General features: G+C 36.2%; 1 protein-coding gene across 3 annotated transcripts in view; it reads right to left on the bottom strand.

The window, feature by feature from the left end:
* Positions 1-4035: 4035 nt before the first annotated feature.
* Positions 4036-23442, bottom strand: part of SMAD4 (SMAD family member 4) — a 57239-nt gene continuing 37832 nt past the window's right edge. For 2 of the 3 annotated variants that reach the window (XM_059409691.1, XM_059409692.1), the window contains 4 exons: positions 23045-23228; positions 21772-21940; positions 12144-12282; positions 4036-10630 (listed from right to left, as the gene is read on the bottom strand). In XM_059409691.1, coding sequence (XP_059265674.1) covers positions 10419-10630; positions 12144-12282; positions 21772-21940; positions 23045-23228 — 704 coding nt within the window. In that variant the 3' untranslated portion in view covers positions 4036-10418. Of the gene's footprint in view, positions 10631-11496; positions 11610-12143; positions 12283-21771; positions 21941-23044; positions 23229-23442 lie in introns of all 3 variants that reach the window. The other variant, XR_009406010.1, reaches the window with a different exon arrangement.

The raw sequence follows: 23442 nt of genomic DNA, 5'->3' as shown, positions 1-23442 counted from the left end.
AAAAGAACAAAAGTCACCAGAAATAGTACGCATAGATTAAAATGAAGGATTTTCTTTTCGCTTTTTAAATTTCTGAAAAGATAACTGATGGTTTCATTACAAATGCTACAGTAATGACATTTTTTCCATTTTTTTGTTACAGTAAGGACTTAAAATTGTATTTGTTTGTTTGTTTATAGCATGAGCAGGGGGAGGGGCAGAGGGAGACAGAGTGAGAGTTTTTCCATCAGACTCCACACTGGGACCCACATGGGGCTCGAGCCTGAGATCACGACCTGAGCCACCCAGGAGACCCCGAAGTTTTTTGTGGTTTGTCTTTTTATTTTAATTTTACCGTCATAAGAACACTGGACATTGAGATCTACCTTCTGAACAAATGTTTTAAGTGGACAACATAGTATTAAGCATCAGATGAGGGGCAGTTAAAAGGGTATCTAAGAAGTGGAAAGGGAGATGGAGCAGTGGGTTCTGAAGACCGTGTGCTGCTTGTGGGAGCTTTGCAGATTCCAGAAAATGACCCACCACGCAGGACCACTCTTGACTTTGCTCAGGAGTAACGGCAGGCAGCGGCTGCTGGGGGCACACTCACCACAGAGCTCTTGAGGGCCCAAAGCCCCAAACCCTGGAGTTGGACAGTCGGCAATGACTTTCTTAAGTTAAACTTTTAATTTTGAAACAATTATAGTCATTCGCAGAGAGATACAGAGAAATCCCCCACACGAACAGCTTGCTAAGCCATGTAGCCCAGTACCACACCGGGACATTGACATTGACGGTCTGGATACACATCTCCATCACTACCAAGATCCCTCTGTTACCCTCTTACCTTCACACCCACTGACCTCCCAGCCTATCCCCTCCTCAGCCCCTGGCAAACACTGTATGTTTTATATGTTGCTGAATTCTATTTGCTAAAATTTTGTCAAGGACTTCTTTGCAGGTATATTCAAGGGAGATATTTTTTGCATTGTCTTTGGCTTTTTATCAGGAGAATACTAGCTTCATACAGTGAAGTAGGAAGTGTTCCCTTCACTTCTCTTTTCTGGAAAAGACTGTGTAGTTAGTGTAATTATTATAATTCTTTGTTTGTCAGAATCTCCAGAGAAACCATCTGAGACTGGAAATTTCATTTTGGGGATTTTTAAAAATTTATTATTTATTTAAGTAATCGCTACACCCACCATTGGGTTCGAACTTAAAATGCTGAGATCAAGAGTCATGCTCTTCCCACTGAGCCAGCCAGGTGCCCCTCTTTTGGGGAATTTTATAATTATGAATTCAATTTCCTTAAAAGCTATAGAGCTATTCAAATGATTTATTTCATAATGGGTGAATTGCTAAAGTGTGTTTTTCAACAAATTGTTGAAAATTAGATGTTAAAATCATGGAAGTTGACAAATGTGCATAACGTTGTTTCATCGTTCCCTTATGAGCCTTTTAATGTCTCCAGAGTCTGGAAGTGATATCCTGTACCTCACACTGGTAATCTGTATCTTCTCTTTGGTCAGTCTTGCTGGAGGTTTGTTGATTTTACTTAACTTTCCAAAGAACCAGCTCTTTGTTTCATTGATATTCTTTATTGTTTTTGTTTCAATTATATGGGTTTCTGCTCTTTATTTCCTTCCTTCTGCTTACTTGCTTATTTGGGTTTTTTCTAGGTGTCTGAAGTTGAAGCTTGGATTTGAGATTTTTCCTCTTCTCTAGTATTTGTAGTTAGTGTCATAAATTTCCCTTTCACTCTTAAATTAGCTGTATCTCACAATTATCAGTATGTTTTATTTTCACTTTTCTTTCAGTTCCGTGTTTTGTGGGTTTTTTTTTTGTTGTTGTTGTTTTGTTCTTTTAATTTCCCTGGATGCTTTTTGACCCATGGATTTTTTATTTATTTATTTATTTATTTTAAGATGTTGTTTGTTGTTTCTATGTGTTTGGGGATTTTCTTGTTCTCTATTATTCATTCCCAGTTTGATTCCATTGTGGTCAGAGAATATCTGTTAGGACTTCAATTTTTAAAATTTGTTGAGCTTTGGGTCTATCCAGGATATAATTTATCTTGGAATATAGTATGTTTACACTTGAAAAGCATATGCATTTTGGTGTTGTTGTTGGATGGTTTCTGTATCTTTGATGATTTTACATCTAATTGTTCTATTAATTGTTTAAGATGTTGAAGTTGCCAACTACAACTGAGGATGTTCATTTCTCTAGTTCTATCACTTTTTGCGTCACACATTTTACAGCTCTGTGATTTGGTGTACACACAGTAAGGATCACTCTATCTTAATGGATTGTCCTTTTTATCATTAAATAATGTTCCTCTCTATTTTTTCTTATTGTTTTTGCTCTGAAATCTAGTATGAACATAGCCACTACTGCTTTTAATTTTTACCTGATATGTATCTTCCCTACTTTTTCTTTCAGCTTGCCTATATTACTAGATTATTGAGGTGTGTTCCCTGCGGACAGTTACAGTTAGTTTCTTAATTCAACTTGCCAGTAAGTGTCTTTTAATTGGTATATTTAGACCATTTGCATTTAATGTAATTGATAGGTTAACGCTTATGCCTGCCATTTTATTTTCTGCTTGTTTTCTTTCCTGCCTCATTGTAAGTTACTTGAGCTTTTTTTTTTTTAAGACTTTATTTATTTAACACAGAGAGAGATCACAAGTAGGCAGAGAGGCGGGGGCGGGGGGCAGAACCAGGTTCCCTGCTGAACAGAGAGCCCAATGCAGGGCTCGATCCCAGGATCCTGAGATCATAACCTGAGCCGAAGGCAGAGGATTAACCCACTGAGCCACCCAGGCGCCATTTGAGCTTTTTTTTTTTTTTTTATAATTACATTTGTATCTATAGTATTTGAGTGTCTCTCTTTATATTGCTTTTCAGTAGTTTCAAATATTCCCTCTATATACATTTAGAATTACCCTTTGCAGATAATGTTATAATTTTGGCTTTAGCAATCAAACATGAATTTAGAAAACTCATGATGAAAAGGAAAGCCTACTACTATATTTGTATTTATGCTTACCATGTTTTTTCTCTCTTCAATTTTCTCTTCTTTTGTCATTTCCTTTCTGTTTAGAAAACTTCCTTTAGCCATTCTTTTAGGGTACCTCTACTGGAGATAAATTTGCTGGTCTTCTAAACCCATTCTGTCCATCTGTCTGAGACCAAAGTGGTGGCTCAACAGAACTAAGTCAAAATACAGAAATGGGTGCCATCCCAAAGTATGGCCAGAACTGAAAATAATTACTCTTTTAGGATAGAAAAGGGTGAGGGGAAAGATTACGGCAATTTATCCCAGTGAGATGATGGGGGTAGGAAGGATTGAAGGGGCTTTGATGAGGCAGGACATGGGATAAAGCATAAGGAATTAGGGGTCACGAGCAAAGGGCAGAGATGAATACATACAACTGCCCTTTATTCTTAAGTGCTTCATAAAGAAATGTTTTTATTTCCCCAAAGAATGCCAAGCTACCACCGCTTTCAAGTTCTAACCTAAAATAAAATACTATAAAACTTCAGGTCAGATGGGAACATAATAATAAACTAACAAACATCTCTAGAACTTATGTCAGCAAGATCAGAAAGAAAATATTGATTTCATCATGCAATTGATAGGCCATTGCCATAGAGTCACCTTACTTGAACTCATTCCCACCTATCTTGACTCCCAATTCAGAGAACAGGGAGCTAGTAAGCTAATAGCTTTCCTTAATTCTTAGATGGGCAAGGCAGGGTCTCTAATTTTCGATGTCTGTCTCTCCTTAAGCATCTTGGGCCTCATAATCCCTTAGCATCTACCTCTTCAACTACTATTTCTCCACCCTGTCCTTTTAGAAATGAGTAAAGAAAGGGTACTATTCTTCCATGGTCATATCTGACATGATGTATTTTCCATTTTCCATTTCAGTGGTCACAAAGCAGTGAAGGAAACTGTTGTCCTCAAGTTTGAGAATTCTCTAAGTGATTAGAAACTCTTTCCAGATTTAAGACATCCACAAGCTTAAGAAAAAGAATGAGCCCATAATGATTTAATTGGCTTTCTTTTTTAATCAAAAACATACTTTGTTACAGAGTTCTCAAGAAAGGTTCAACTATTTTTTAGCCACAGACTTCAACCAGACAAAAGTATACAGAAAGCCACAAAGGAACTACCGGAGCTTTAGCTGACCAGTTTTCCCAAAAGCAGAAGCTAAGTGTGGCTCTTCTCTGGGTTTTGGCATAGCTGCATTACTCTGATTTCAGGAGAGGAGACAGAGTTGGGAAATACCACCACCAAATCAGTCCCCAACCTCCAGTCACTTCATCCAAATGGTTCTGCAGCCCACCAGGTTTGCATCATCTACAAGCATTCATGCTGTTCCCTTAACTCACATGTCCAAGGCATTGGCCAGAAGAACCCCATACTTGGAGAAGTTTCTCAGGTACCTGTTTAGCCTTTTAACCAATCCAAGCCCATGAGTCCTTCTATGAATGACAAGCAGCCATGGCAATAGCAGTTGGTTTCATTCCTTCCTCTCCAGCTAGCACAGAGCTGGCCTCTACCAGGACTCCCCAACCCCCCACCCTTGACCCACTCCCAAGGAAGGCTCTCAAGGTCCTTGAAAAGCCAAGTTCATTAATTATACTTATCGAAGAATAAGGTGAAAAAGTACTCTGAAAGGAACACTCCACCCAAAAGTCTTCTAAACAAAATGCACCTAAAAAGAGCCAAGAATAAAGTAAATGATCATCCACTGGTATTATTTTCTTCTATCATATGAACCATCTTAACTGATGCTATCCAGAGGAATTTCCCTGTTTTGAACTTAAAAGAGATAAGGAACCAAAGACCAGAGATAAGAAACCAATGACCTCTAGTATCATCAGGCATTTATAATAAGTTTTCAATTCATTTTAGTCGGAAAAAAAAAAAAATTACCAGCACATAGCACTTAAAAGGATGGTGTCACACACATACCCACCCAAAAAGTGGAATGCCATAACTCAAAAAAAAAAAAAAAAAAAGCCTTGAGAAACCTTTAATAGAGATGACGGGAAAATAAAATGAAGGTTTTTCCCTCCTCTCAGCTTTTTTTTTTTTTTTTAAGTTTTTATTGCAGCCTCCCAAGGTGGTGCTAGGCCTTTGGTTAAATTGAAGTCTCAAGAACATATTATGTAACTTCTTGTCCACTGGAGAATAATAATAAAATATTACGCCTAATCTCATTTGAATAATGTGGAAATAAGGAAAAAGCCCCCTCAAACAGCAGAGCAAAACGGAAGGAAGAAATCAAAGCCTGCTGCAAGGTAGGCAAGGTCACTTAAATTTCAGAGCTGGAAGGACACATCTAATCCAACTCCCTCATTTTACAGATGAGGCAACTGAGGCCCAGAGAAGGTAAATGACCTGTCCAAGGTCACACATCAGATTAGTGGCAGAGTGCAAGCCAGAGTGTACCTGGTGCCAGCCCAGAGCCACTAGTTTTAGCTTGAACAAGAACACGGGCTCTGAGATCTACTGTGAAAACTATCCACATCAATAGAGAGAAATGATTGTCTTCACCTCAGTTCTTCCTACAAGGGTGGGGGGAGGGAAGAAGGAGAGAGGAAGAAAGGAAGGAAAGAAACAAGGAAGGAAGGAGTATGGTTCATTCATTCATTCAAGTCTGATGTTAAAATCCCTGAAAACATCAGCGATTACTTTTAGCTATTCCTTAGGACAGGATATCAGACCCTCAATTTTCATAAAGGCACCTATAGGTCAAAAATATCTGGAGAGGAGGAAAGCCAGAAGATAGGGCTCAAAAGGGAACACCCGAACAAACAGAAACAACCCTCTCATTTCCCAAGTTTATTTTTTGTTGTCCGTTTTTTGGCTGGTATTCTCTAGGCAATGGTACTGCTCTGACTACTGATGCGAATGTAGTGAGTCTTGTGACTCCAGTTTTTGTATGAGCAGGATTGAAGTGGAAGAAACAAAACCTTTCAAAATCTTTCAAAGGGTGGAAATATGAACAGGACCCATGTCTCCCTACCGCAGCTACCTGGAAGTCAGCAAAGCGTAAGGAAACAGTCTAAGCGGTCGGACCAATGAGACACCGAAGCACTGAAGAAGGCCTTTTCGGTACTTTACAGGAAAGTTTCTTAAGACCCATCCCAGTTTTCCTAGTGTTTTAAAGGTGGTTCTAGTAGGTCTAGTTATTTCGTTTTCTTGCCCAAGCAGCTGGTAAAACGAATCCGAAAGGAAAGAAGAAACTCTTAAGGGGAGGTACACATGAAGTGGTCGGAAGAGAATGTTGGAGGGTATGTGCATTAAAAGAAAAGTAAACATTCAAAAACCAGAGCAGTCTATGGCCATTTAGTTTATCAAGGCAAAACCTCAGCAGCCTTGGACATCTACAAAGACAAAAGAAACATGCCTAGTATGTTCTTTGATATACATATTAAATAACTCCACCCCCCTCAAAATGGCTAAAATAAAAAAGGTTTACTGCTTAAATAAGGCAAGTTTGGATAATGCAGAAAATGCCATTCCACAGTAACAGCAGATAAACAAGATAAACAACCCAGTAGCATTGGGACAGATGCTAGGGACAAGACCAAGCTGAGGTTGCTTCTATGAATGTGCCCACTAACCTTATATATCCTTCCTGAAAGCTCTTAGGAGAAATTACCTAGTTGTCAGAAAAAAAAAAAGAAAAGGAAAGGTTTACACAAAAGATTCTCAGAGCCTATCTTCTATAAACTTTCCAAAGAAGAATTTAGGCTACTATTTACAGATAGCTATCTGCGACAAGATGAGGTCTGCCTTTAGAAAGAAAAAAAAAAAAAAAAAAAGACATTTCCTTCCCTCTAACTCCTTCTCAGAGTTACTGTAAAGATCAAGTGAAATAGTATAAGAAAAAGCTTTGAAAACTGAAAAAAAATAAAAATAAAAAAGAAAGCATTTCCTCATGTTGTTATTATCTGCTAATCTTAGCTCCATCTTCTAAAAAGTTGGTAGGTGATTTTACAGGTAATTGCTTTCATGTACTCAGTTACCTCAGTAACTAAAATTCATCCACCTAATCTGTTATCGTTAAATAAAATGCCAGTAAAATGAGTTAATAATGAAAGGAGCCAACCATAGAAAACTATCAATAAAAAGGATTCTGCCCTAATCAGAATAAAACTGCTTCTTCCAAACAACTCTAAAAAAGATCAGAATTAATCTAATTTTGCATAACAGCTAGTAACTATTAACCAGTTACTATCAAACCAGGAATAGAAATATTTCACCTCCACAGATGCATAAGGAGCACCAAGGGAAAATGTAAAATTTCCCTCTCCAGATGGGCAGAGTCAAAAAGATAACTACAATAAACTTTTAAAGTAAAATGTCTATCATCTGGAAGAGCATTTTATTTTGCCTTCAAAATTTCCATTACAAATATCCCCCTTAACACCATGCCCTTCCCCACAAAAATGCATTTTTAACTTTGAAATACAACACAGCTAATATGTCTTCAGTTTACCTGGATAATTAGAGTATGGTAATCCTTAAGCTAACCACCCAGCCTGTAAATCTACGATGATTACAGGAAGACTCGTGATAAGAGACCTATTTAGTGAGTAGGTCGACACAAATGAGCCATGCTTCTAGAAAAACAAGGTTATATGGCAGTGATTTACTATCATTATCTTTGTATACCAGGGGTAGCATACTATAAAAAATGAGACAGCTTATATCCCATAAAACAATCTACTCCCTGGAAAATAAAGGCAACACCATTAAGGATTCCCTTTGATAATGTACTGAAAGGCACTGGACCAAAATGGAATGGCCTCATACTGGATTATAAAGGTACTTGATTCAACTCTCACTCAGCTTTCAATGAAATTCAACATATTGAGATACGAAACAGCTAGAGAAAACCTACCCAGAACCATATCCTTATAATAATCAGATTCTGAGAACTGAGGAAACTATCCTACCCTAAAGTAGCTGTAAAATTTTAAACCTAGTGAATCTTGAGTCTTACTCATCAAAGATGACTAGCTCTAAGAAATGGAAATACTGTTTGACAACTAAGTTCTCAGAAATAACTGATCATTAACATACTAGTTGTGTTCTCAAAAGCAGGTGACTGAATCTAGGTACAAATATAAAGCAATTAATAACTAGAAGTACTCCTACATACGTAGTAACATTATGGCTCTTAGCAGAAAGAAACCAAGACAGGTGGCTTGGCTTCAAAGATAGACTTCTAAGCGAATATTTTCCACATACTTTCCCCAGATGACTAAACATGAAAACCTTCCCTAAAGGAGAAAAGGAGGTGATGGATGATATCATAGCACGCTAATGATCCTAATCAAATAATCTGAATTTTAAAAATCTCTCCCTTCACTCCTATTCTTCATCCACAGTAAAATAGACCTAAAGTCAGCAATTTCTAGAGAATGAAGATATCTTTTTTTTTTTAAATCTGCCAATAAAACTTGAATCACCAAACATTTATAGATTAAAAGTAGGTCTTTAACAAAAGTTTTCTGTAGTACTGAAGAGCTCAAATGAGCCAGCAGAGAAATTATTTTAAAACAAAAGACATGTAGCTCGGAACAAGATCTATGTTTACATCACAGCAATAAGCAAACTCAGTGGTTTCCAGAATGGTCTTACAAAGAAGACCTTCTGAGCAAGGACATAGACGACTTACCCACTCAAGTCGACAGATGGATGACTATTATGCATAGTGCTTATCAAATCTCAAACTTGTCACACACCTTAAGAATCATTACATTTAAGAAGGCCCACCAAGCAATAAGTAAAAGGATCTCAAAGATAACCCTTGGTTTTATTTCACACTGTTTATCCTGTAGACAACCTATTTATCTTGTAGACAATCAGGCTTATTTTGCTACAGTAAAATAAAAGCTTTAAAAAAAAAAAAAAACCCAACCAACCTATACTTGATACATAATGTCCATGGGGAAGTCCTGGCAGAGTGTGAGGGAAACCAAAGCTGCCGGATAGTACTGGCTGCTGCCTGTCATTTAGAAGGTGTTCTGCTTCTGAGGTTGAACTCAAAAGTGCAAAAGAAAACAAAACTTTAAAAATCAAACCTAGAATTCAACTTTGTATGTTGAGATTCGGTTTTATTTATGCTACTAGCTAAGTAAAAAGCATACATATTGTGTCTGTGGTACAGTCAATACATTTGCAACTTTTCTACGTAAATTCTCTATACAAAGTCACTGCCAATTGATATGATCATTGATGGCAAAGGGCTTAGAATAACCAAAAGGTATAAAAAGTTTGCAGTCTTGCCCCAAGATACAAAAACTGAATTTTAAACAATGTCATAACATACATGATTTAAACAGTATACGAAAAAAAAGTCACACATCAAATCAAGTACAAAAATATCCAAACTACCTATTATGAACTGTAATGTTTCCATTATTCTGCACAGTATTTAACATAGAATTTAGCAGTTTCCAAAATACTCACTTTTAGTTTAAGCATTGCCACCTTTGCAGAACAGTGAGATATTAGGTGGAGTGACACTGCTTTTAGTGTTTTTAAAAATACAAAACCTTTCCTTATGAATTCATGAAGGAAAGAAACTCCTCTTCTAGGCTACTTAGTGACCAACCTTATGCCTAGAAATAGAGAAGAATACATCTACTGTATAACAGGGCAAGAGTATTTCTTGATAAATAGTTATCCAACAGGGATAACAAATGTTAATTTTAAATGGTATTTCTTTGTGGGGTAATTGAAGGAATTCTCAATATACACAGATTAGTGTTTTGCCTTGGCAAAAATAAAACTGAAGTTGCAAGACCATCTGAATTGAAATCATCTTCACTAGTTTAACTTGCAAAAAAATATTCTGGATAAAAGGTTATAATACATTACTATCTTATTTTTTAAACACAGAGTGAAGTTGCTCTTGGTAAAATTAACTCACCCACATGGCACAATATTTGGAGTAAAGTATGTTCAACAACAACAACTCGCACACAAAATAACATAGGTGAATTAACTTTGAGAACTTCTCTCCTTTAAAATCAGCAATATTGAATTTATTCTGTAGACTAACACATGTATCAATGTTCTGCATATAAAAGACTCTTAAGACATTTTAAAGGGCTAAATTTTCCAGCACTGGAATGATTCCTTCATACATAACTGGTGAGGATTTAATAAGAATGTGTTTTTCCTGATCTTCAAGCTCTGAGCCATGCCTGAAAAGTTCTAAATAGAAAAAAAAATTGTTTTAATCCAGTTTCTGTCTGCTAGGAGCAAGGCAGCAAACACACTTTTCAACCCTTTATGAAAAGATAAAGCAGAACAAAAGTGAAATATATCTTCGGATTATAAACAGGATTGTATCTTATAGTCCATCATCCTGACAACGTTAAGGGCCCCGACCGTGAAAGACCTCAGTCTAAAGGCTGTGGGTCGGCAATAGGCATGGTGTGAAGCACTTCATCTAAGAGCTGGAGGGCCCGGTGTAAGTGAATCTCAATCCAGCAAGGCGTCTCTTTGATGCTTTGTCTTGGGTAATCCGGTCCCCAGCCTTTCACAAAACTCATCCTGAGTATGCACAAGCGACGCAGGTCATCAACGCCAATGCCGGCAGCCGCTGACAAACCTAACGGAGAAGATTGGAAGACGTCAGAGGGACAGGCTGGGTCTTCCATCCTCCCTACACCTTGTTAACAAAGTGACCAACCAGCTTTACTTCATGCTCCCCAGCAAATAACTTCTCTGTCAAAGTGCCAAGAAGTACGTGTAGATCTACACTTCATCAACAGGGACTGAAAGCTTTCGGTTAAGACAATGCACATTCCACACGAGTCTTCTAGCTACCAGCAATTATAAAATAAGTTACCACAATCCACCAACACCCCATCTATTTTTCTCTTTAGAAGGAGAGGTGAAGGGTTAAAAAAACAAAAAACAAACAAACAAAAAAACCTTGTTTTTAAGAGGCAGCACATGTCCACAGATTGGTTCTAAGAACCTTACTGTCTGTTTGAACAGCCTCATTCAAAGTAAGACCTGACTAACTGGGAGACAGTTAACAGCCCTGGTTCCGCTAAGGATTTCTTGGGTGACCCAGAGGATGTCTGTCTCTTAAGTTCACAGTGTCCCAGAGATCCCATGCCATTACTCAATGGGGGCAGTAGTTAAGAATGAGAAATTTAACAATAGCTCTGGACTCTTTAGTAAAAGCATGTTTATAACATCAAAACTAGCAAATTAATGGTTTGGATGCTCCGATTATTTAAAAAGCCAATTCTCTAACTGGATATGTCTTATCTACCTCTACACTGTAAACTCCTGAACATAAGTCACAAAGGAGATTCTGCAGCTAATTTTCCAGTCAGAACATACAGTCATATAGTCAATCTCCACTCATCAGTATCACAGTGAATCTAATGGGAGGCGTCTGCATGTGCTGTAGAGAAACCTGCAGGGCCACTGCAGTTTTCTTAGCCAGTGTGATTTGCTTACCACACTGAAGAGGTTAAGAACAGGGGTTGAATGAATCACTAGTTATGCCTTCAGACGTGGAAGATGGGTGCCACGTGTTTCCATCATAAAAGTCTATAGTCAGGAGTTTAACTCTGCAGTAAAAAATTCCCCATCAGTGTGAAACCTGGCACACAGTTCAATTTTACCCTAAAATTAAAAAAAAGTCTACAAGTTATCAAAATACCACCCTCACTTCGTTTTCTCTCCATGCTTAGCATACTTAAAAAAAAACTTGGAGAAGTACCTAATTCTGAAATTGAAATATGCTTTCCTTCTAGAATAAAGCCAAGCACGTCAGTGATTACAACCCACCCTTGCTGGTGAGGTAAGAATTAAAAGCATCAACAACAACAACAACAAAATAACAGGAGATTGAGCGATATAATCTAACAACAGCCCCTTTGTCCTTTATCCCATATTCCCTTTTTGATACAGAAAGAATGAAAGTAGGGTCCTAGACAAAGGGCAACTATTACAGAACAGTTTTTTAGTTCAAAAATGTTATTATCCCAATAAAAAAAGTAGTTTAGTTTTCTATTATTGCCTAAAGTAACTAAGCAACTGAGTGAATCAAGATAAAATACCAGCTATTACACTTTAAGACAAAAAACTGAAAGCATACTTACTGATAGCTGGAGCTATTCCACCTACTGATCCGGGGCCAGGGATGTTTCCCGCCACAGCTGCCGCCTGGGCGGCGGCTGCAGCCTGTGCGGTGGCCGCCTGCTGCTGCATCTGACGGTGACACTGACGCAAGTCAAAGACCTTGAAACAAAGAGCATTAAGTTCAATGCTAGGAGTCCATCAGAAATGCTGCCACTGCACATCAAAAACCAATGCACGATTTATTTAAAATTCATAGCTGCACGCAGCCCTAAGGAAAAAATTAATTTAAAAATCTAAGGTTTCATGTAGAGTCTAACTAGTGGTTAGAAAAAGGGACTGGAGCTCAGCACGAGGCACAGTTCACTATCAGGAGAGTTCTGGCTGCCGCAGGCCTCTCTGGCCTTTATCTAATTCAATGTGGGTCAGTCATTGTCCCTATGAAAAAACCCCACCCTTTATCCTTTATTCATAACCAAATTGTTGAGAGTGCTCTTTAGGCTGAATTGATGGTCTTGGTCATGTGCCAACTTCTTTATCATTCTAGCTATTTGGAAAAGTGTAATAAATGGCACTGTCACTATTTAAGAAAGCAACTAGACTTTTTAGAGCTGTACACTTTAGTACGTAGGAGCAAGGTAACAAGATATCTAGGACTTGTTTTGAAATACTTAAGAAATAAGGGCACCTAGTTGGCTCAGTGGGTTAAACATCCAACTCTTGGTTTCTGCTCAGGCTGTATCTCAGGGTTCTAAGATCAAGCCCCGCACTGGGCTCTGTGCTCAGCGTGGAGTCTGCCCGGCCCTCTTCCTTGGCTCCTCCCCGCACCCCTACCCCAACTCTTTCTTCTCTCCCACTCATTAATAAAAATTTTTTTTTAATACTTAAGAAATAACGAAAAAAAGGATGGATTAAACAAATGTAAAATTGTAACAACTACTGAATCTCAGTGATGGATATACAGGATGTCACTAAACTAGTTTCTCCACTTTTCTGTTATGTTGAAAAGTGCTCATAATTTAAAAAAGTTTAGCTTTGAATCATATCACTAATATCTGCTAATTACATGGGCTAAGATTCTTAATCTCTCTGGAGCTTCAATTTTCTTATCTATAAAATGGGAGTGCTAAATGTACATGCTTTTTCACAGAGTTGTGGTAAACTTAGCATAATATACAGTAAGCTGTCAAAAATGCTACCTAGTATTTTGGTTTCAGCCTCCCCTGAATTATTTACCTTTCAGGACAACAGAAGGAGTTCGTAAGTAATTTCAGGGTTATTTACCAGCCACACCAAGAGCACCAAGGGCTGGTATACTGAGGAAGGGACTGAAACTTTTATCCTTATCCTCATGAAAGTACTGACATGCTCTTTAAGTAAGCAATAAGTTATGAATGACAAATCCTATCATCTTTTTTCTAGGAAAAAAACAACTCCCCAAAATAATGTATTTGCTTATATTTGCTTTTTCAAAAAGCACTGAAAGGGATTTCTGGGTGGCACAGTCGGTTAAGTGTCCAACTCTTGCTTTGGGCTCAGGTTGTTATCTTGGGGTCGTGAGCCCTGGGTCATGCTCTGAGCTCAGTGGGGAGTCTCCTTGAGATTCTCCCTCTCCCTCTCCCACTCATGATCTAGCTCTAAAAAAAAGAAAAAAGAAAAAAAATCTTCTTTTAAAAAAAGCACTGAAATATTAACAAGCAGAGTGGTCATCTACAAAAGCCACAGGAAACAAGACAGAGTGGAAACAGGCTGCTCAACGCAAACTTTTTATATTATTTTAATTTCTGAACCATGTGAATATATTCCTTATTCAGAGAATACATTAAATTATTTTAAAAATCCTCTTAGTAAATGAAATCTTGCCATTTGCAATGACATGGATGGAACTAGAGGGTATTATGCTGAGCAAAATAAGTCAATCGGAGAAAGACAACTATCATATGATCTCCCTGATATGAGGAAGTGGAGGTGCAACGTGGGGGGTTTGCGGAGGTAAGAAAAGAATAAATGAAATAAGATGAGATCAGGAGGGAGACAAACCCTAAGAGACTCTTAATCTCACAAAACAAACTGAGGGTTGCCAGGGGGAGGGGGGCAGGGAGAGGGTGATTGGGTTACAGACATTGGGGAGGGTATGTGCTATGGTGAGTGCTGTGAAGTGTGTAAACCTGGTGATTCACAGACCTGTACCCCTAGGGCTAATAATACATTATATGTTTATTAAAAAAATTAAAGAAAATTTTTTAAAAAGTGAAGGAAAAAACAAACAAAAATCCTTTTAGTATGCACAAAACCCAGTATGAGCAAGCACAATTATCTTTAACCAAAAAAAAAGAATCATCATCATCACCATCAAATAATGCATAACATGCAGCTTTATCAGATCAACAAGTTTGGAACCCAAACCACTAATTTTCAGATGCCTTAAAAATAAATTCTGATTGTCTTTAATCATGGTATTTGGTATTAAGAAGAACACAGAACTATCCTTTCTAAATTGCAATTCATATTCTTATTTACTTATTTCTCTATTCAACGTTGATCTTCTAGCATCAATGAAGGACAAAACTTATACTATCTCATTCTCTGAAGAGGTATGAATTTGTCAAATATCTAGGTATTACCCTGCCAAGCTGTAGTTCAAAAAGACTGCAGGACAGAAAGCATGAGAGTCGGGTCCAAAAATGAGAAATCTCACAATGCCCAGAACAGGAAGCATTATTTTTTCAAGATTTCCCAAGAGTCCATTAGACTCTGAACTTTTCCACTGGGCTCTGACCTCTCAGAAGGCATTACACCCAGACAGTACAAAGCAGGAACTCAAATATTTGAAAAGCCAAACAGTTCTACAACTACGTTTTATTAAAGAAGGAAATTAATAAACTTTCTATTTTAGAGCAGTTTTAGGTTCATGCTAAAACGGAGCAGAAAGTAAAGAAAGTTCTGTCCCCACTCAAGAACAATGTCCCCTGGCACAGTGATACATTTGTTCATTTGCCTAATTGATGAACCACACAAACACATCATCACCCAAGGTCATAGTTTACATGAAGTTTCACTCTTGATTTTACATATATGTGTGTGTGTGTGTGTGTGTGTGTGTGTATACATATATATATATATATATCTCTCTCTCTCCAATATTGTAGTACCATAAAGAGTAGTGTCAATGCCCTAAAAAATCCTCTGTGCTCTGCCTATTTATCCATCCCTCCTTTCTTATCCCTATGAAACTCCTGATTTTACGGTCTTCATAGTTTTGCTTTTCCAAGATGTCATATAGTTGTGTTTTACATTTAGGTCTTTATAACCACTTTTAAAAAATTGTTTTAACCGGGGCGCCTGCATGGCTCAGTCATCAAGTGTGTCTGCCTTTGGCTCGGGTCATGATCCCAGGGTCCTGGGGTCAGGCCCCACATTTGGCTCCCTGTTCGGCAGGAGGCCTGCTTCTCCCTCTCCCACTCCCCTTGCTTGTGTTACCTCTTCTGTTGGGTCTCTGTCAAATAAATAAATAAAATCTTAAAAAGAAATTGTTTTAATCATCACTAACCAATTATGGTACCTATATAATCTTACTCTCTGGGAACAGGGAATATAACTAACTTACAAATTCCTAGGGTTCAAATATGCTCTCAACATACCCCCACTCCCCACCATGAATAACCAATAGATCTTCACACATCAATTCCTTACAATATGTTGTAAACAATCACAATTATGAATGTCTTAACCTAAATCTAGGCTAACGCCAGCTACAATTATAGTAGCCACAAAAATGAAATTTTAAAATATTATCACTTTTATCTGCAGACGTAGAAATTATTTGTTAAGCACCTCAGCAAATCCTTCCACAGTAGATTATTTATATAATTAAAGCACTCAAACCAGAAAATTTATAATTACTGGCTATACTGCTAAGAGAAACCTGGGTCGCCTCTCTCTATATATCTGATCCATTAAACCATAACAGGTTTTATCTGTTATAGCAGATGGCAAAATGAAGGCTATCACTGAAATGCAATCATCTTCCTTTCAGAATCTGACTTAGTTGTTGGTAAAGACAACTCAATTCAAAGGATCCAAAGGTTTAAATATTCTTTTGCACTCAGATTCAAAAGATATTTCTTCCTTTCTTGTTTGGTTTTTGTTGTTGTTGTTGAAGATTTTATTTATTTGAGAGAGAGAGAGAGAGAACATGAGTGGGAGGGAGGAGCAGAGGGAGAGTGACAAGCAGATCCCTCACTGAGCACAAAGTCAAACGTGGAACACATGACCTGAGCTGAAGGCAGACAACATAACTAAGCCACGCAGGCACTTCCATAAGATATTTCTGATCGCCATTCCTGACTTAATCACTTTAATTTATTTAAGCGTGTTTCCTATGGTTACTCTCATGTAAGTTTATTACAAACCTATTACTTAACCCACGTTAGTGTCTTATAAAGCTCAATGTGAACACCTTCAGGATACTGTCTTTCAACCAGTCAAAATTTTAGCATTTTGCATATATAAGGCTTAATTATAATACTCTCAGTTTAAATCAACACCAAAAACTAGAAACCCAGAAAGAGAAATGGGTAACTGGTGTTGTTATATTGGGCATTTGAACACAAGACTTCATTAAGAATTTATGAAGTTACTGGACCTAGAGGTAAGAATCACAATATATGGCAATTGAGAATCAATTTAATCAATCCGAAGGTTATTAGGATTATAATAACCTTCAACCTAGCCTACCCGTGGTTTAGAAGCATCCCCTAACATGTATGTGTTCAAAAATAAACCTGACTCAGCATCAGAGAAATGTAAATCAAAAGCCAGCACAATGACTCACACCCACTAGGATGACTAACATCAAAAAGACAGATAATAACAAGTGTTGATGAGACTGCAAACTGAAACCTTCCCACACTGATCAGAATGTAAAATGGTTAAACCACTTTGGAAAACAGTTTGGCAGTCCCTCAAAATGCTCAAGTTATCTCATAATCTAGCAATTCCACTCCTAGGTACATATCCAAGAGAAATGAAAACATACATTCACATAAAACTTGTACACACTAAAGTTCATAGTAGTATTATTCATAATATAGCCAAAAAGTGGAAACTCTTTATCAAGTGATGAATGGATAACAAGATGTGGTATATGGAATATTATTCAGCCATTTAAAAAATGAAGTAGAGATACATGCTATGTGGATGAAGCTTGAAAACATTATGCCTAGTGAAAGAAGTCACGTAGGACCACACTGTATGAATTCATTTATAAAAAAGGTTCTGAATAGGCAAATCTGTAGAGAGAAATGTAGATGAGTGGTTGCCTAGCGCTGAGGGAAATGGGGGGGAGCGGTTGAGGAATGACAGCTAAAGGGTACGCAGTTCCTTTCCAGAGTGGTAAAATGTTTGAAAACTGATTGTGATGAGGGTTGCATAACTCTGAATATATTTTTAAAAATCATTGAATTGTAAAATTTAAATGGATGAATTACATGGTATGTGAATTGTATCTCAATATCTCAATAAAGCTATTAAAAAACCTGACTACCCAGTAGTAAACACCATAAAACAAAACAGATCTTACTTTTGAAAGCAAAACAGCAAGGCCACTCAGAATTCAAACATCTGCTTCACGTAAAGCTTGTAAAATGCCATTTCATTACATCAGATTTTCATGAATGTAAGGGGACTATGACATCATGAAAGATGAAGGGAAAAAAATTAACATCTTAGTAGAATGCCCCCCCCCCAATTTAGTTCTAGCTTCTTGGTTCATAAAATAAAAGAATGGTTCTTCAAAGCTTTATTTTCTTCATTTTAACTAAAAAGAGAAAAATATGTTTGTATGTGCATGTTTAGGGGGTTAGGGGGAGGTATATTCCCAACGTGTGGGTACTACTCCTTCCAGAAGTTCATGTTATCTGAATATAATTCATCTCAGTATTATTATCACTGGTGGTAATATGACAATTTAAACAGCACTATACAGATCCTTTAGTTACTACTGCCTAAAAAATTCACAAATGAAGAAAATGTCAATGGTTAAGACTTAGCATATATCTGCATCTCTTTCTTTCTGGCTAGTAAGATTCTTCTGAACAATAATAACATGCTTGGTAAACATATAAGTCTTTTTAAACCTTAAAGAGTTATTACAACAAAAATGGTATGCTGTTTTTTACTCCACTAAAGTCTCCCACAAGACATTTATTGTTCATGGCAAAAGCCTGAGACTACTATAAAAATCTACCCATGACAGTGTTTTATCACATGATTTTATGTCTCATACCTCAGGAGCTTTTCAAGAGCCATCTGTACCAAAATAGAGAGGTTACATTTATTTGAAAATCCTTGAAATCACTTTACTTACACAAAATTCCACATTTTTAAACCAAATGTTATAAATATGACCCTACATCAAATAAATTTGTAACTACCATCTGACACATAGTATATAATCAACACTCTAGTTCTTTATACATTCACTGTAAATTATACAATCCAGAGATTTCCAAGTCAAGATGGATGAATAGGTATGCACGAACAGCTTCTTTCTCTGCTAAGAGCACAAAGGATAGAAAAACTATTACAAGTATATATTCTTCAAGCCAATAGTAAAATTCACATGGAATTTTCACATGGAAAGAGCAGTCAATAGCCAAAAGAATCCTGAGAAAGGACAAAGTTGGAAAACTCACACTTCCCAATTTCTAAGCTTACCACAAAGCTACAGTAGATCAGTACTGTCATAAGAAGATACACATACAGATAGATAGAAAGATATAGATATAAATATACATATATATGATCAATGAAACAGAATTGATAGCACAAGGTCATTCAAGGTCAACTGAATTTCAACAAAGGTGTCAAGATAACTCACAAGGGAAAGAATAGTTTTCAACAAATGGTTGTCAGAACAACTGGCTATTCTCATTCAAATGAATAAAGCTGGATCCCTTCCTTACATCGTACACACAAATTAACTCAAAATGGAGCACAGATCTAAATTAAAGAGCTAAAGCTATAAAATGCTTAGAAGAAAACAAGAGTAAATCTTCATGACCTTAGATTAGGCAATGGTTTCTTAGAAAAGACACCAAAAGCAAAAGTGACCAAAAAATAGCTAAATTGGACTACACCAAAATTAAAAATTTTCATGCTGCAAACCATACCATCAAGAAAGTGAAATGAAGGATAAGCCAAAGAATGGCAGAAAATATGCACAAATCATGTATCTAATAAGGGACTAATATCCAAAATATATAAAGAACTCACACAACTCAATAATAAAATGACAACCCAATTTAAAAATGGGCAAAAGATCTGAACAGATATTTCTCCAGAAAAGATATACAAATGGTCAATAAACACATGAAAAGATGTTCAATATTATTAGCCATTAGGGCACATTAAAACCACAATGAGATGCTGCTTCACATCCACTAAGACAGCTAAAATAAAAAAGATAACAACAAGTGTTGATGAGAGTACAGAGAAACTGAAACTATCATATATACATTGCAGGTGGAAATGTAAGATGGCATATAGCCACTTGGGAAAACAGTCTAGCAGCCCATCAAAATGTTCAACACAGAATCAACCCTATGATCCAGCAAATCCACTCCTACATATATATCCAAGAAAAGGAAAACAAACATCTACCTAAAATCCTATATATGAATGTTCAGAGCAGCATTATTCGTAAGAGCCAAAAAGTGGAAATAATCCATGTGTCCACCTACTGATGATGGATAAACAAAATCTACAGTGGAGAGCAGGAACTAAAGATAGGAGGTACTTGGGGTACCAAGACCAAAAAATGATGTAGAGGTTAGTAATTCAACTTCTTATAGTAATCTGGAAAACGACAAGAACCAGGCTCTTTGAGGGCTACAACTGCGTACCTGCCCATGAATTAAGTGCTAGTAAAACACTTTGACAGCTAATTTGGAAAATGTACCTAAGAATAAAATTCTTGCCCATGGCAGAGCTAAGCATCAGAAACCTATGTAATAGGAATTAGGCCCTGTGTATACCTGGAGATTGGAACTCAATTTCCTCATGGGACAAAATTCCTCTACCTCCTAAATATTAAGAACTGGTTCTGAGATGTGGATCTCAGGGTGCCAGACTAAGACAAAACTGCCCTATAGGGAGAAGCAATAACAGGGAGGAAAAAAATTAAAAATAAAATGAATTCTCTCAAGGCAAATTTGCCAACCAACATAAAATAGACTGCAAAGCGTACAAGGAAATCTAACACCACTTAAAAATAACAATAAAGCACAAATAACTAAAATTCCTTGTGGAAAAACTGGAAAATGCAAATGAAGATAATTCCACCTCCCAGAGACAATTCCTGGTAAGACATCATGTACATGATTCAAGACTTGCAGGTATATATATAAATTAATACAAATATCCTTGATATTATTTCTTTCATAAAAATAAAATCACATTCTATATATTAATAATCAACATTTCCACATCATAAATATCCTATCAATAAATGTATTTTAATATTTTATTGTTCTAGTCTATTCCACTGTTCTAACAGATCAACACTATAAAGATTCTGTATTGTCAAGACTTTCAACAGGGAATTACTATTAATTTTGTTAAGTGTGATAAACAGCATTGTGATTATGTCTTTTAGAAATATTTACCAATTAGTCACTCACACGAGAATATTTTATGAATGAACTAATATAATATTTGGAATTGGCTTTAAATCACTGGAAGAAAAAGGTACAGTGGTAAACATAAAACAGACTGATACAATGCTGATGACTGCTGAAGCTGGATGGTGAGTACATGAGGGTTTGTTATTTTTTTTCATACTTGATATATTTCAAAGTTGTTTTAAAAAGAAGATCCCTGTATTCTTTAACTGAATGGCAGTAACTAAAAATGAGAGTTTGTTGTTGTGAGGCCATCAAATGATTATATTATTTGTACACTAAGTAATTTCCTGGGAATAAGTGATGAGTTGCAGTTAATTTCACTATTTTACAATGGCCAAAATGAAGATGCTTAGAATAACTGTAAAAAATCTGAAATTAAAAATACATTTAGGCTTTCTAAACCCAACTACCTTTCTTTCAAAAGCAGTGTATGTTATAAATTAAAATTGAAATGAGCTGAATGAATGATAAACACATGAGATTTAATATACAAAATGATAACAAATAAAACTCACTTAGTGTACAAAATAACATTTAAAAATTGGTATTGAAGAATTTTTCATTTCTCACGTTCTTACTTTGAAAAGTTATTAATTTTAGAATTCTCCTCTGTACAATCCTGAAGACTGGCTAAGATAAATTTCTAGAGTCTGATTTTTACCTATTATGTATCAAAGGAATACAAACTTGAAGATTCCACTCAAAATTTTCAAGAGCCTGTGTATTACTCTAAAACATTTAACAAATTTATTAATAAAACATTAGGGCATGAATACAACCATAAAACTAGATATAGCCAATCACGTCAATATATGCCCCAGGAAATGTGTTTTATACACAAACATAATTTCTGATTATTTAACACATTAAAAAGATATTTTTCTTCTCCTCCCACCTCCATCTCAATTTTTTAAACAACAAATAGAGCTTTCTAAGTCTAAAATGTTTGAGTAAAACTGCAACTAACCTTTATGTATGCACTTGGGTAGATCTTATGAACAGCATCTCCAGGTGCACGCCCAGCTTCTCTGTCTAAGTAGTAACTCTGCACAAAGACTGCATGGTCGCTAAGGCACCTGACCCAAACATCACCTTCACCTTTACATTCCAACTGCACACCTTTGCCTATGTGCAACCTTAGAAAGAAAAAGGAAATTACATTTTGTTTTGGAAGTATTTAAAGGTAAGTTTTAGTTCAGATTATACAGCATACCAAATATATTTTTTTAAATAAAAGATGTTATATAACACCATTACTGAAAGATACCCATTGTTAACATTTTTGTGTACTTCCTTTTTTAATATCTCACTCATAAAAAATAATGATGAACATATATATAATGCTTACTATGTACCAAATATTTAATATAAATTCTCACTTAACCTTCAAAATTTAGTAAGGTAAATACTATTATTCCCATTTTATAAATGATGAAACTAAGACATATAAAAGCTTATAGCTACACTGCCCAAATCAACAGCTACTAGCTACAAGTGCTCATTTAAATTACAGAATTCAGTTAATCACATGAGTCATATTTTAAGTGCTCAACAGCCATATTTTATGTGGGGGGTGGCTACTGCAGTGAACAGCACAGATATAAACTGTTTCCTTCATCACAGAAAATTCTATCAGACAGTACTGGCTTAGAGAGTAAGTAATTTGCCAAAGTCACATAGCTAGTGATAGAGCTATGATTATGTACTTAAGCACACACAAATGTCCTTAAAGATCTGAGATCTTATAATACTGAAAACTATGCATATTTTCCTGTAATATTTCATGTTAAGCCTTTACATTTGCTATATAAACTTTCAATTAACACTTTAATACATAAAAAAATGAAAGTTCATAAAAATTTACTTAACCATTTTCCTATTTTTATTTTTCCAACATTATAGATAATACTTGCAGAAACATGTCCTCATTTTACATTTCCTCTCAAAAGACTTATAGAAATAATATGATAAGAGAAAATAAACAAATTGGTTTCAAACTGGATACCAAAAGGTCTATTACTATTCAAAATATAAAAACACCACTAACTTAAAAGGCCATTTTAGTCATATTTTAAATAACATCTGTAATTACAATGCAATGCTTATGAATTCTGAATTTTCAAGATGACTTTATCTACATTCAAAAATCTTATAAATGTACACAGAAAAATGTAACTTTGAATAAATGACAAGGTACCATGTTCAAGTTTTAAAATAACTAACTAAACACTCAACAATACCTTGCTCTCTCAATGGCTTCTGTCCTGTGAACATTGGAGAGTTGACCCAAGCAAAAGCGATCTCCTCCAGAAGGGTCCACATATCCATCAACAGTAACAATAGGGCAGCTTGAAGGAACCTTAAATGTCTCTCCTACTTGAACATCCATTTCAAAGTAAGCAATGGAACACCAATACTCAGGAGCTACAAGAGGTAAACAGGAGAGAACACCTACCCATGTAAGATAGATATAAGGCATTCATGTTCATTCCCTAAGACAAAGCTTTTCCTAAAAGAAAGCATGAAGGAAGGGGAAAGGCACATGAAAAGCACCCAAAAGAATTTGATCAAAATGATAATCCATTAAAAAGTAGACACTTCCATGTCTTCCATTTTTCAGCTCAGTACCTGAGCATTC

This window comes from Mustela nigripes, chromosome 8 (assembly GCF_022355385.1).
Source record: "Mustela nigripes isolate SB6536 chromosome 8, MUSNIG.SB6536, whole genome shotgun sequence".
NCBI lineage: Eukaryota > Metazoa > Chordata > Mammalia > Carnivora > Mustelidae > Mustela > Mustela nigripes.
This window is presented reverse-complemented; position numbering and strand designations above follow the sequence as displayed.